Source organism: Acomys minous, assembly GCF_964271855.1.
Source record: "Acomys minous genome assembly, chromosome: 14".
In the NCBI taxonomy this organism is placed as follows: Eukaryota; Metazoa; Chordata; class Mammalia; order Rodentia; family Muridae; genus Acomys; species Acomys minous.
This window is the reverse complement of record NC_140496.1, coordinates 72,463,548-72,479,285: the sequence shown is the minus strand read 5'-3', so window position 1 is coordinate 72,479,285 and position 15,738 is coordinate 72,463,548. Positions and strand designations below refer to the sequence as shown.

The window sequence follows — 15,738 nt, the reverse complement described above, 5'->3', positions numbered from 1 at the left end:
GCAGGTGAGCCATTTCTCTGTGTAGGAAGAGCACACAATGATTCAGAGTGCCCATTAGAGGCCAGTGTTCCAAGGGCGTCCTTGGCCTAGTGAAGGGCATACCTGGCTCCAACATGCACTGCAGAGGCCACGCTGCTGGCACGCATCCCTGCTTGCCCATGTGACCTCTTTTCTCTCCTGCTCATATGCTGATTTCCCTAATTGAAAAATCTCTCCATAACACTAAATGCTCATGACAGCCTTTGTGGCACGTGCATGAGCTAACAAACGAGGTTAATACATTGTATTTGGCCAGTTATACCTTGTGCTAAATTTCAAAGATAAAGTTATTGCTTACATATATGAAACTGTTAAACAATAAAAAGTGAATAGTACTTTAAAAAAAATTAAAACAGCAAAATAAAGATGCTTAAGGTTGTTCTTTTTTTTTTTTGTCTTCACATGCAACTTTGATTTTTTATTTTGTAAAAGCATCTGAAAGATTTCTTATTGTAAAACTGTGATGTGTCTTCTCTGTTCCTTAGACCCATGTTTTCTACAAAAGCCTGCAGAACTCTCTCTCGTGTGGCTCCTGTCTAATGCTATTGAGTTCTTTACTGTCATTGCATTAAATGTTAGTTAGTATACTTAAGAGTCTTGAGTGCATACCCCCAAATCAAATCCTCTACATTAAAAAGGGGTTAGACAGAGATCTTCCACAGTGATTACTTTAGTTACAGCAGGCTTTGGTCATGGTGTCTCTTCATAGCAATAGAACAATGGCTAAGACAGCCTGGTCTACATAAACAAGTTCCAGGACAGCCAGGAACTACATAAAGAAACCCTGTTTCAAACAACAACAACAACCAACCAAACAAACAAACAAACAAGCAAACAAAAATCCACCCCTAAAATTAGTCAAAAGTACTATCCACAGAAATGGGGTTTTGAGTATAATAAGTTTGCAAGTGGAAATACAAGAGACACACACGTATGCCCAGGGATTAGGTCAGACCCCCACCCCATGTCATACTTTGTAGTATATTTCTAAATGTTTTAAATTTTATATTTTAATTTAAAATAGAATTCACGAAACTTATTCTTGAAAATACCAAGGGCTTGCTCATTTCGACTAGAACAATGAAAAAATATAGCAGTGAAAGAATGCCACGAGATTCTCAACCTCTCTGAGGCCTAATTTTCTCCAGAGGAAAGTGGGGACAGTAATACCATCATGTCTGGGACCCTCTGAGAATTCAGGATGACTGTCTGGAGCATTGCTACCCAACCCTGACACATCATAGATGCTTTGCAGTGGTCCTTAGTGAGAGTCACAGGGGAAGCTCATGATCCCATGGCCTGGCCCTGGTGGCCTTCCCCAGGTGCTGAACGCATGGAAATAAACACCCACCATAATGTGCAAAGTCACTTCCGTCTTCTTTTAGCTCAAACCAGAACTTTCCTGTGACCCTTTGCGATTAAAGGCTTTTCTCAACTGTTGGCCCAGTTCTCGTCCCAGCCTAAAGTGGGGCGACTGCTTGGTGGTTAGGAGCACACGTTGCTCCTGCAGAGGACGGTCAGGGTTTGGATCCTAGGACCTAAGCCGATGTCTCACACTGTCTGTTCACTCTGCCTCCAGGAAATCTAACTGACACCCTTCTCTAGCCTCTGTGGGCCCTTGTATGAACACATATACATGCATACACATACACATGTATACATACACACACACACACACACACACACACACACACACACACACACACAGCTGGGTATTGTGGTATGTGCTTTTGTTCCCAGCACTTGGGAGGCAGAGGCAGCTTGATCTTTGTGAATATGAAAGCAGTCAACAGAGTAAGTTCCAGGCCACCCAGGGCTGCATAGTGAGACTGCCTCAAAAACAAACAAACAAACAGACAAACAAACGAAATCTTGGACTGGCAAGATGATTCAATGAGTCAGGCTTTTCCTCCAAGTCTGGCAACCTGAGTTCAATGCCTGGGACTCACAAGGTAGAAGGAGGAAACGGATTCCTGCAAGTTGTACTATTAAGTGCACTTGAACACACACACAAACACACACACACAAACACACACACACAAACATACACTCATGCATATGCATGCCCCCATACAGACACACACTAAATAAATATGTAAATATAACAAGCATAAAATAAATCTTTTTTTAAAAGGTAAGCAGATGAATATACAACACAGATTTCAATTGTATAATGCCGGCCTTTTAAACTGCTAGATCTTTACAAAACAAAATGGTACCGTCCTCTAGGGCCCTGCTGGGAGTGAATGAAACTCACCTTCAGGAAGAAGGGCATGAAGGAGAGTTTGATGCCACGAGCGGAAGCCACAGGTTTCAATTCTTCTCGAAGCTTCACCAGTTCAGTAAGGTCAAGCTCGTCACAATAGCCAAAGTGGGGAATCTTCAGGGCCGCGGACATGGTCTTGACCATTGTTTTTTGGAAGCCTAGAAGAAACTCAGTTGCTTTATATAAATCCAATTATGTGTTATTTTTCAATACAAATCAGAAAAACTGTGCCACTGCATTATTATAATTTCACGACAAACTGAAAGCCAGGTGTGGCAGTGCATGCCATTGGTCCCAGCACTCAGGAGGCAGAGGCGAGAGGGAGGACCCATGTGAGTCTGAAGCCAGCCTGGCCGACCTATTAATTTCTAGGGCTACACAGTGAGGCCACAGCTCAAGAAATAACTGAAACCATCATACGATGAGCGTGCATCTCCTGAGGCAGTTTCCCCACAGTAAGCCAGCATTGCTTCCTCTCCCTGCTGCGGTTACCTGTCACAGGCTCTGTTCGGTCTTTGCCTGTGAATACTGGGGGCTTTGATATTGGCATCGGAGAGGTCCTGGCTTTGGGCTGCGGTGGAGGTGGGGTGATTTCAGCCTTTGGGGAGGGAGGCAGTATGGCTCCCGTCTGCTTTTCCAAAAAGTTGAGAATATCTTCTTTAAGTATTCTGCCATCTTTTCCAGAGCCAACAACTTCACTCAGCTTAATCTAAAACAGAACACATTTAAATGCTAAACATAAACCTGCCATTCAAGTTCAAAACTGGAGTGGAAAAGTCTGGCAGTGGTGACAAGCGCCTTTAATCCCCAAACTCGGGAGGCAGAGGCAGGCGGATCTCCGAGCTCAAGGCTAGCCTGGTCCAGGACAGCCAAGGCTACACAGAAAAACCCTGTCTCAAAAATCCACCCCCCTCAACCTCTGCCGACATGAGTGGGATTATTTAAAGGCAAAGAATTTTGCCCAGTAACTTAGTTTGAGAAAGCAGCATCTTCATCATTCATCATCCAAATCTGTCCCATAACCCTCTTTTTCAAAAGATTTCTTTATAATTATATAGTGTTTTATCTGCATGTACACCTGTAGGCCAGAAGAGGGCACCAGATCTCACTGTAGATGGTTGTGAGCCACCATGTGGTTGCTGGGAATTGAACTCAGGGCCTTTCAAAGAGCAGACAGTGCTTTTAACCTCTGAGTCGTCTATCTAGCCTGCCCCTGCCTCCAATAACTCTGTTTCTTTCTTCCTTTCTCTTTCTTTCTTTTAATTACTTTATTTATTATGTATACAGTGCTCTGCCTGCATGTACACCTGCAGGCCTGAAGAGGGCATCAGATCACATTATAGATAGTTGTCAGCCATCATGTGGTTGCTGGGAATTGAACTCAGGACTTCGAAAGAGCAGACCTCTGAGCCGTCTCTCTGGCTTCCTCTCTGTCTTTCTCTTTCAGACAGGTCTCACTGTGTAGTCCTGACTGGTCTGGAACTCACTATGTATATGTAGATCAGGATGGCCTTGAACTTCAAGAGCTCCATCTGCCTTTGCCTCTGCCTCTTGAGGGATAGGATTAAAGGTGTGCATCACCATGCTTTCTGTCTCATAATTACTATTGTTTAATAAGATCTCATTTCTTTATCCTGTGTGTCTTGCCTGCATGTGTTTCTGTGCACCACATGTATGCCTGATGCTCAAGGAGGCCAGAAGACAGCACCAGAGGCCCTAGGAGCAGAGTTACAGCCACTTGTTAGCGGACATGTAGGTTTTATTAATCAAATCTGGGTCCTCTGGAACAGATGCTGGGATCTTTACCATTGAGCTATCCCTCCGAGGATCTTTCTCCCATAATTCTTACTGCTTATTAATGAAGCCCACTATTTTGTATAATTAATACATGTTGAACATGTATTAATTTTTTTTTTCCAACACAGGGTTTCTCTGTGTAGCCTTGCCTGTCCTGGACTCACTTTGTAGACCAGGCTAGCCTTGAACTCATAGCAATCCACCTGCCTCTGCCTCCCGACTGCTGGGACTAAAGGCATGCGCCACCACGCCTGGCACATGTTGATTTTTTTTTTAAAGAGATGAATGTGACAGATTGGTGCCTTAGCCCAGTTGTTATCAGAAAGGCTGCTTCTGGCAGCCGATAGAAGCAGATGCAGAGACCCACAGCCAAACATTAGGTGGAGAGAGTGCCTAAATTGGAGCTTTCCACTGGGCTCCTCCCCTTGGAGCTTGGGAAAACCCACAGAATATGGAGAGGAAAAATTATAGCAGCCAGAGGGGTTGAGGACACCAGGAGAACACAGCCCACAGAATCAACTAAGGGGCTCAAAGGGGATCACAGGGACTGAAGCAACATATGCTTTGGATGTTGGCTGGGTATTTTTGTGGGACTCCTAATAATGAGAGTGGGGGTATCTCTGATTCTTCTGCCTGCTCAAGGGACCCTTTTCCTCCTACTGGGTTGCCTTGCCCAGCCTTGAGGGTTCGTGCGTAGGCTTATGGCATTTTTAAAATGCCGTGCCCGATTGATATTCTGGGAGGCCTGCATTTCTGTGAAGGGAAATGGACAAGTGGATCTGGGCTTAGGATTTGGGGGACTACACAGACTTGGAGGGGAAACTGTGGTTGGGATGTATTGAATGAGAAAATAATAAATTAGAAATAAACTAGCAAACAAAAATACGAATGCAAAAGAAAGGACACAGAGAAGCCAGGCATGGCGATGCAGGTCTATAACCTTAGCACTTGGGACGCAGAGGCAGGAGGGTTGTAAATTTAAGTCCTGACTGTGTTACAATAGCAAGTTCCAGATGATACACAGCATCTATTTAGAACTTCCCCCCTAAAAAGGGCTAGGGGTGTGGACCAGCTGGTGGAGCGTCTGCCCTTGAGCACACAAGGCAGACGGCATCATGGAGTGCTCTGTAGAGTAGTTCCTTACAAGCAGGAGAACTGAACACCTCTACAGTTCAATTACACACGCGCACAGTACAGACTTTTGGCTTCTCAGAACCTCTCTACATCGCTGTGCAGAGTGGGAAGTGCTCAGGCTGTGTAAACAGAACGCTCCTCCAACTCCCGGTTCTGTTATTTACCTTGGGTTGGGACAAGTTAACACACCCCTGTGCTTTCTCACCAGCAAAAATGGTAAGAAACCAAACACCCTGGAGGGCTGCTGTAAGAGTCAGAGCTAATGTGTATTGTGCCTGGCACACATGGACTTAAAATAATGAATGTGATTATTGAGGCAACAAGAGGGCGACACCACTGGTTCTGAGATGATGGCCTCTGTTCCTCTGTCTCCACTGCACTGGCTCTTTTCCACTGTAAGCCTCACAGTAGCTCCTTATCCGGAAGGTTTAACTGAGACATGCAAACACCTATTGGTGTCAAGAAGCCACACCCCCTAGCATTTTATCCATCACACAGGCACAGAGTAGGCTACAGTTTGGATCTGGAATCTCCCCAAGGTCTGTGTTCAAGGCCTGTGCTCAGCAGGGTATAATGGTGATTGCCTGGAATTCCAGCACTCTGAAGACCGAGGTAGGAGAACAGGGATTATGAGGATAGCCTGGGCTATACAGTGATTTTGAGGCCAGCCTGGACCACATAATGAACTCCTATCTTTAAAAAAACACATACATAAAAATATAAAATAAATAAAATAAACGGCTGGTTCTAGTTGGTGGTGTTAAGAGTGAGGTGGAAACTGAGTTGGGTTCTACTGGGAGATTTTACAGCTATTACAGGTGTGTCGTCAAAGGGCACTGTGGGTTTTCATTCGCGGCTCTGAGGAGAGTAAGATTCCTCCGCCACGCATCCTGCCATGATGTACTGCACCACCACCCAGCTGAAAAACGGGGGCTGATTGGTCATGAGCTGAAAACCATGACACCAAGAGCAGATGAAACATTTCTTCCTTATAAGATGGTTTATTTCGGGTGTTTTGTTGGAGTTATGAAAAGTTGCCTAATATACAGATGACAAAGACAACACAAGGCTCCTTGTCCTGGCACAGTGTAGTTTGGCAGAATTTGCTACCACATCCATGGCTGTCCCAGTTTCAGTCTCTTGCCTTTGCAATCCTCTCATTCCCTTTATAGGTCCCCACCACCACCAGACAGGCTTTCTCTGTGTAGCCTTGACTATCCTAGACTCGCTTTGTAGACCAGGCTGGGCTTGAACTCACAGAGATCCACCTGCCTCTGCCTCCCAAGTGCTGGGATTAAAGGCGTGCACCACCATGCCCGGCGGCATCTAGGTTCTTAAATTGTGCCTTTAGCTGACCTAAACTAAAGCAGTGGTCTGCACATGTTTGCTGGTTTGATGTGCTCTTGTGTGTGTGTTCATGTGAGTACGGGTGCACATACACACCTGGGTGTGTGCATGTGCAGGCCAGAGGCTAACTCCTGGGGTAATTTCTCAAGAGATGGCCACTGTAATTTTCCAGACAGGATCTGTCACTAAATCTGAGATTTGCCAGCTGAAACCAGACTGGCTAGCCAGCGAGCCCCAGGGGTCCTCTACCCTCTCCATTCTGAATGTTGGCATTACACGTGTGCACCACCACACGGGAGCTGCGGGTCACTACACGTGTGCACCACCACATGGGAACTGTGGGTCACTACACGTGTGCACCACCACACGGGAGCTGCAGGTCACTACACATGTGCACCACCACATGGGAACTCGGGGGCACACTCATGTGCACCACCATGTGGGAGCTGCGAGTCACACTCATGTCCTCAGATGTGTGCAGTAAGCACTTCACTGCCCGAGCCACTTTATCTCCCCAGCCCCAAGACACTGGTATTGAGAAAGATTCAGAAACGTTAGCTGTTACTGCTTTGGGCTCTGTGAACGAATAGACACCATGTTATGCAATTAATATGAAGTACTAAGTTCATATTGTCCTGTCATTTCTTCCCAGTGCCTTTTTTAAAGATTTCTTTCTCTTGGTGTGTATGTTTGTGTGTGTGAATTTATGTCACCAGTGTGTGAAGTGGTCTTAGGTGCTACAAGAGGGTATCAGATACTCTGGAGCAGGGGCTGCAGGCGGTGGTTGTGAGGCACCCACCATGGGTGCTGGGAACAGAACCAGGGTTCTCTGGAAGAGCAATAAATGTTTTTTGCTTGTTTTTCCAAGACAGGGTTTTTCTTTCTTTCTTTTTTTTTTTCTTTCTTTTTGTGTGTGTGTTACTTTTTTATTTATTAATTCATTCATATTACATCTCAATTGTTATCCCATCCCTTCTATCCTCCCATTCCTCATTTTCACCCTATTCCCCTCCCCTATGACTGTGACTGAGGGGGACCTCCTCCCCCTCTATATGATCATAGGGTATCAAGTCTCTTCTTGGTAGCCTGCTATGCTTCCTCTGAGTGCCACCAGGCCTCCCCATCAAGGGTACGTGGTCAAATATGGGGCACCAGAGTTCATGTGAAAGTCAGTCCCCACTTTTCACTCATCTGTGGAGAATGACCTGTCCATTGGCTAGATCTGGGTAGGAGTTCAATGTTTATTGCACGTATTGTCCTTGGTTGGAGCCATAGTTTGAGTAGAACCCCTGGGCCGAGATCTGCCTATCATAATGTTCTTCTTGTAGGTTTCTAGCACCCTCTGAATCCTTCTATTTCCCCTTTCTCCCATGCTTCTCTCACCTAGAGTCCCAATAGGATGTCCTCACATCTATCCCACTTTTCTGGTAGGGGAAGACTTTCATGGCACATGCCCCTTGGGCTAGCGTTCAGTTACAACTGAGAATATATCACTTGTGTCTTTCTGCTGAAGACAGGGATTCTTAACAGTCCAGCCATGTCTCCTCCCTCCTCCCAAGTGTTTCTGTGTGAAGATTACTTTATTATAGCAACCTTTCTCATTAATTCCAGCTTAAACCACTTCACAGAGATCTTTTTTTTCTAGAGATACTTATTTTCTTTTTGTTTTTTGTTTATTTATTTATTTATTTACTTTCGAGACAGGGTTTCTCTCTCTGGCTGTCCTGGACTCACTCTGCAGATCAGGCTGACCTAGAACTCACAGTGATCTGCCTGCCTCTGCTTTCCCGGTGCTGGGATTAAAGGCATGTGCCACCACGCCCTGCTACAAATGTAGACTTTCTGTGTAATCAAGAACTTCAGTTTTAAGAAGACTTACATTGTTTTCCATGGCCAGCCGACGGACTGCAGGCGTTGCTAGTGTTTTCTGGCCTTTGATCTCTTGGTGAGTGTGCTCATCATGGGACACAGCAGGAGTTTCAACAACATCTTCTTCTGAGTCTGGAAGCAAGGTTAGACAACTTTAGTCATGAACACCTATCTCTTTAAAAAGCTTAGTGGTGGAGCTGGACAGATGGCTGAGTCAGTAAAGCGCTTGTTATGCGAGCATAAGGCCCTGAGTTTGGATGCTCAGCACCTATGTAAGTGTCAGGCGTGGCAGTGTGTGTCTGTAGCTCCGGTACCCAGTGGGGAAGAGGGACGGGAACAAACATCTCAGGTGCTCACTGCCCAATAAGCCGGACTAAACTGATGAGCTCCTGGTTCGGTGAGAGACACATTCGTGTCAGGTGGCTCGTGACTTCCTGTAATTCCAGCTCCAGGGGATCTGATATCTCTGGCTTCTGTGGCTGCATGTGCATGAATGCATGGGTAATATAAAAATATAAAACATAATATAAGCCATGCTTCTGAAAGGCTTTGTGCCAGGAAGAAAATTAAAATTATAAAAAACTAAAAGTACGGAAACAAAAGACCCACAGACAAAATAAAACCAGTATGCATCCTGAGTGTGTGTGGTAGCATGAGCATGCACACGAAATAAATAGATAAAATATTTTTAAAAACTTAAGCGCCTTTGAATTCCTTGGTAGTGTTTTCCAATCCTTTTCATTTCTATTTACCCCACCACAAGCAAATAGTGATTAGTTACAAGTTGTTTTGACCAGACATTGTCTAACTTATCTCTGTTGCTATTTACTGAATTGCCCAGCCATCTCAACAGGGTTTGTCTCTTTATCTCTATTTCTTTTTTCTTTTTTCTTTTTTCTTTTAAAGTTAGAATTCCTCGAAGGGAAAGATAATGGGCCTAAAATGTCCTCTCAGTCCTGCTCTGAGGAGACACCACCACCAAGGCGACTCCTATAATAGAATGCATTTAACTGGGGGCTTGCTTACAGTTTCAGGGGGTTGGGTTGGTCCATTTTCATGGCGGCAGGCATGACGCTAGAGCAGAAGCTCCGAGCTACATCCTGATCTGCAAGCAGATAGAGACTGGGCCTGTCATGGGCTCCAGAAACCTTGACGCCCACCCCCAGTGACGCACTTCCTCCAGCAAGGCCACGCCTCCCAGTCCTTCTAATCTTATCAAAGAGATACTCATCCTGGTGACTGCATTTAAATATATGAGGCAAATATATTCTTATTCAAACCGTCACCAATGTAATTCAGAAAAAGTGATTATAATATTAGATATTATTATTATTATAATATAAACAATAGAGTTGAAGAACTAGTCAGCCACTGTCAAACACTCTTTCCTAACTTCTGAAGTAGACGACTCATGTCTTTATTTAATATTTCTAAGATAACAGATGTTGCCTTATGAATCCCACTACAGACTTTATTTTAAAGTAGTTTTTAATGTTTTGTTTTGAGACAGGGTCTCATGTCGCCGTGGCTGGCGTGGAACTCAGAGATCTGCCATTTCTTCCTGAGTGCTGAGATTAAAGATGAGTACCACCACTCCAGCTGTAGTTTTTACTGTATGGATATGTGCTCGCTTGCAGTCCTGCCCATGGATACATATACCATGTGCCTTAGTTTGGGGTTTTATTGCTGTGAAGAGACACCGTGACCATGGCAACTGTTATAAACATTTGACTGGGGCTGGCTTACAGGTTCAGAGGTTTAGCCCATTATTATCATGGCAGGAAGCCTGGCATCATCCAGGCAGACACGGTGCTGGAGGAGGAGCTGAGAGTTCTACATTGGGATCCATAGGCAGTAGATAAAGACTGTGTGCCACACTGGCTATAGCTTGAGCATAGACCTCAAGGCCGGCCCCCAAAAGTGACACACTTCCTCCAACATGGCCACACTTCCTAATAGTGCCACTTCCTATGGGCCATGAATTCAAACACATGAATAGGGCCATTCCTATTCAAACCTCCACATGAAGGCCAGAGGTCAATGCCAGATGTTTTCCTCAGTTGTTTTTCTTTCTTTCTTTCTTTCTTTCTTTTTTGTTTGTTTGTTTGTTTGTTTTTTGTTTTCGAGACAGGGTCTCTGTGTAGCCTTGGCTGTCCTGGACTCGCTTTGTAGACCAGGCCAGCCCCAAACTCACAGCAATCCACCTGCCTCTGCCTCCTGAGTGTTGGGATTAAAGGCGTGTGCCACCACACCCAGCCCTTAATCGTTTTTCTATTTTAGTTTTCAGGCAGGGTCTCTCACTGAGCCTGGGCTTTCCCCTTTCGGGTAGCCTGGCTAGCCAATGGGCCTGGGATGTGCTCTCCAGCTCACTAGCTCTAAGGTTACAGATGTGTTCTGCCAAGCCCAGCTTGTTCATGGATGCTAGGAGTCCAAACTCAGGTCCTCATGCTCACATAGGAGGCACTTTACCCACTCAGACACCTCCCCACTCACTACCACAGCCTCTTCCAGGCTGATGCTAAAGCTATTCCTCAAGGTGATGAGCCTGGTCAACTTCTGAGATAGAAAGCCAGCTTTCTGCCACCGATGGGACTGGCCAATGTTTCTGTTTTCCTCTGTATGGCTCTTGTAATGAATGTCCTTTGGCCACATCTATTTATAAGCACCATGGCTGTTAATTCTACACAGTCTCTTCATTTTCATTGATTTTCTTTCTTTTCTCTTCTACTTCTGAGGAAGTTTGTTTCATAATCATCACAAGTGAGAATGCACATGTATATTATAGAAAAAAATATAAACATATGTGCCAGTGCTCCTGCTATGGTTGGGTGTGGTCTGAGTGTCCCCTGAAGGTGGTAACATTGGAAGTGCTGTGGCATTTTTAAGAGTTGGGGCTGAGCGAGTCATTTTAGAACTTCAGAGGTGTGTTCTTTCTCTCCTGCAAGTCTGAAGCTCTCCTTCCGCTCTTGGTTTTCAGAAGTGACGCCTGGTCCTACACAAAAATCCTCCTGTGATGTGTCACCATTGGCAATCTGCACAGAGGTCGAGCCATGGAAGATTTCAAAGGAGACATTGAACCTAAAATCTTATTACATTAGATTTAACCTTTCTAGACTCCAGTTTGCGCTCTTACAGACCAGTGTTCTGAACCTCAATCATTAGTCTCCGAGAGAGCGTCTTGCCTCATTTAACATCCAAGTGTCCAGAGGGCAGACATCCAGACAAAGGGAGTCTTACTATATGGGCTTTTGCCATGATATCTGATCTAAGATAATCACGTATCACAGAAAATCTTTTGTTTTCCTAATCTTCTGTTCTAAATCCCCAACCCAGACTCTGTAAGTTAGAAGGATCCTGTTTTTTGTTTTGTTTTGTTTTTGTTTTTAGACAGAGTTTCTCTGTGGCCCAGGATAGCTTTAAGCTCCTATGTAGCCTAAGCTAGCTCCAAACTGACAATCCTTCTGCCTCCATGACATAAGTTCTGGGGTTATAAGTGTGTGCCGCCATGCCTGGAGGTCCAACAACAAAAGCAAAGCAGTAACAAATGCAGCAACACGCGCTGACCTTTCAGAGCTTCTGTTTCGATGTCTATCAGTGGCTTTCCCACATAAGCGATGTCATCTAGGTTGTAATAGAGTTTCCTGATGACACCATCGTAACGGCTGGTGATGGTGACAGAGGCCTTGTCACTTTGAACTTCACAGATGCTGTCAAACTGAGATACCGTATCCCCTTCTTTTACATACCTGGAGGAAAGAGACACATTTTTACACGAACATTCATGGCTGTAAGTAATTCTTGCACGTTTGTGTAAATGCCCACCATGCTACATCAAAAGCTGTTGTTCGTCTTGCCCAGCACTGACGCCCAGATGGTGCAGCAAGAAATGTTTTAGAAGAGATGAAAATGGCTTTCAGGGTTTCAGACAAAGCCCTAAACAAATGCTAACATTAAAAACAAAGCTAAACTCTTTATCTCAAGGTTTAATTATATATTCAGGTAAATAAGTTCTTAAATTATTATATTTGAGTGGTACTTCCTCTTGTTGTAAGATATTATATAATGAGCATCTCTACTTAGAAAATATAAAGTCTAGCCAGTTATGGTGGCACATGCCTGTAATCCCAGCACTCTGGGAGACAGAGACAGGCACATCTTTGTGAGTTCAAGGCCAGCCTGGTCTACAAAGTGAGTCCAAGACAGCCAAGGCTACATAGAGAAACCCTGTCTCAAAAAACAAAAATAAATGAATAAAAATAAATATAGAAAGTACACAAAGTCTGAAACTCTTTTTGTGCCAACAACAAAGCTCAAAACCTTGGATTATGTTTGGATGCCCAAATGATGAAGTGTAAGCAAGCATTCTATAATCCACAGTACAAGACCAGAAGTAGCTTCAGTCCTAAACATTTCAGATACAATATATTCAACCTGTATTAGCTTCTTATCAGACTTAAAGAATGAAGGAAGTAACAACGGAGACGATGTCTTCAGTATTCATCCTGTGAGATTTTTCACTTGCCCTAATGCCATCCTCTTTTTTGCCTAGTCCAGCTGTAGCCATAAAATCAAAGAACTAAAATATGTTCTAAACTTGAAGAATGATGTCCTGTCAAATAGAAGATACTAACAAACTGCCAAAAATATACATATGGCAAAACACACCAAATTTTGCAGTTAAAGATTGACTAAAATAAAAAATAAAAATTTACTAGATGGGTTGAACAGCAGATTCCCTTTGATGGAAGAAAGAATCAGTGAATCTGAGAATCAGTCAAGTGAGATTTTTTTCCCCAGGTTGAGGAATAAAAAGGAAAAATCAACAGAGCTCAGAGACTTCTGAGACAATGTCATAGAACATACTAACACATATGCTGGTGTCTCAGGAGGAGAGGAAAGACGGGGGGTCAGAAATGACAGTGTAAGAACCTGAGCACAGTAGCACAAACCTGTGATCCCAGCACACCAAAGGCGGGTCAGAAGGATCATGAATTTGAGGCCAGTCCAGGATACATGGTGAGACACTGTCTGGGAAGAAAAAAAAAGAAAAAAAAAAAAAGAATATTTTAAGAATAATGACCTAGATGTTAATGCCTAGAAGAAACATAGGCTATATCATACTCTGTATGATATAGGTGTAGGAAAGCCAACAATGAATAGGTGGGACTTCATAAAACTAAAAAGCTTCTGCACAGCTGAGAAACAGCCAAAGGGGGAAGAGAAAGCCCACTAGGAAAATGCAAAAAAGAACAGTTATGAGATTCATCTTACCCAAGTCAGAATGGTAAAAAATCAATAAAACAATTGATAAAAAATACAAGAGGGAGTGTGGGGTAAAGCGAACTGGAGAACCAAATTAAACCAGGACAACCCTATGAGAATAATTATAATAGGAATCCATAGCCAGACGGTGGATCACACCTTTAATCCCAGCACTTGAGGGGCACACACCTTTAATCTTAGGAGACAGAGACAAGCAGATGTCTCAGTTCAAGGCCAGCCTGGAATAGAGCAAGTTTCAAGTAAAGAAAAGCTTAGGTCCTGGTGGTACACACCTTTAATGCCAGCACTCAGGAGACAGAGGCATGCAGATCTCTTAGTCCTTATTCTGTTCAGGCAGTTTGTAGAGAGTGAGTTGAGAGGCAGTGCAGTAGAGTTGAGTTCATGGAAGTTCAGTTTGTGGGATTCAGAGGCAGTTTTTACCAGGAGAGTTTTACAGAAAGATGTTGAAGAGAGAACAAGCTAGACACAGGTGAAGACAGAATGAGCCAGAGAATGAGAAGGAGCCAGAAGATTAAAACAGATTGCTAGAGTTAGTTTGAGGCCAAGCGGAGCAATTCAGTGAGAAATTGTGAGAAGCCAGTTTTGAATCAGTCAGCTCGGAGAGGGGTTTGAGCCAGAACAGCTGAGTTGAACCAGCCAGCTAGAGTTCAGAAAAATAAGAAAGGGTTAGTTTATTCAGCAGTAAGTCTCAGAGGCTGAAAAAATTTCTAGGCCTAGATTGTATGGAAGCTGGAAGCCTAGGTTAGCAGACAGGAAGCCTCCAAGATGACAATTACCTCAGGCAAGTAAAAGTTATTGTTACGTTTGGAATATTTGACAGTACAACTAATGGCACAACCACACAGACAGAGAAATCACACCAGCTGTGGACAAACTGAGAAACCATCAGATTTGGTAAGTCCCCTGGGAAGTCCTGAAGGAGAGAGTCAAGGATGGGAAATAGCATAATATAAGGCTTTAGCACCTAGTATAGTGCTACTTTAGATGCCTTGAAAGTAGAAGCAGAAAGTGAAAAGATAAATGACTTAACTGAGATTGACGTGATGCTGATTATAATTACTACCTTCTTGGTAATTTATATTTTATTCCTAATAGGCGTAGTGGATTTCTGTGCCCTCTCAAAGAAAAAAGCTTTAGAGACACGGAAAAAAGGAAAAGATGAAAAATGGATTGATAAGATACAAACCTTAGGAGAAAAGTTAAAGAGGCTTATACATAAAAATGAGAAAAATATCCAGGCGTGGCGGTGCATGTTTTTAATCCCAGCACTTGGGAGGCAGAGGCTGGTGGATTGCTGTGAGTTCGAGGCCACCCTGGTCTACAAAGTGAGTCCAGGACAGCCAAGGCTACACAGAGAAACCCTGTCTCGAAAAAACCAGAAAGAATAAATACTCAGATACAGACATAGAAATTTAGTCAAGAACCTCCTGTTCCACTGCATGATGAAACTGAATAGGGGCAGCCCAAAGTGTCAGAAAACCACAGTTACTACGACATAAGACCTCCCGGGAGAAGATATGCACCCCAAGGTTACAGAAAAGTTAGGTGGACTCCTATAGACACATTAGATCTGAGGAGATTGAAGGAAGCAGCCATCTCCTATGGGATGCATTCATTCTATGTGAAGCAGATTCCAAATTCACGGGCAACTCAGAACAGAATTTCCAAGACTAGAAAGATTGGACAACAGCAATACTGAAACCTGATCCTCAGTTACAATGTCAAACATGGCAGAAAGAGGAAGCTGGGGCCATAGAAGAATAACATAAGGCTAGAGGAATTGATATCTCCCCAGATCAGTTCCGAGGTAAAGGTCAATATGCTGAGTTACAAAGGCAGCTTGGATTTCACAATCACACCTTGACACTATGTCATTTAGCAGCTTTAAGGGCTTGGGACAAAGTTAAAGAATCAGGAAAGAGGTTTTGAGTCATTTACTAAAATTATACATGGCCCAAAAAAAGCCATCACTGATTTTTTTTTTTTTTTTTTTTTGGGCAAAG

At 43.7% G+C, this 15,738-nt stretch overlaps 1 protein-coding gene across 1 annotated transcript in view; it reads right to left on the bottom strand.

Annotated features, from left to right (window-relative positions):
- Window positions 1-15,738, bottom strand: part of DBT (dihydrolipoamide branched chain transacylase E2) — a 34,944-nt gene that overhangs the window by 6,173 nt on the left and 13,033 nt on the right. The window contains exons 4-7 of the mRNA XM_084757268.1: window positions 12,017-12,198; window positions 8,463-8,584; window positions 2,798-3,014; window positions 2,297-2,463 (exon numbers count right to left, since the gene is read on the bottom strand). Coding sequence (XP_084613394.1) covers window positions 2,297-2,463; window positions 2,798-3,014; window positions 8,463-8,584; window positions 12,017-12,198 — 688 coding nt within the window. The remainder of the gene's footprint in view (window positions 1-2,296; window positions 2,464-2,797; window positions 3,015-8,462; window positions 8,585-12,016; window positions 12,199-15,738) is intronic.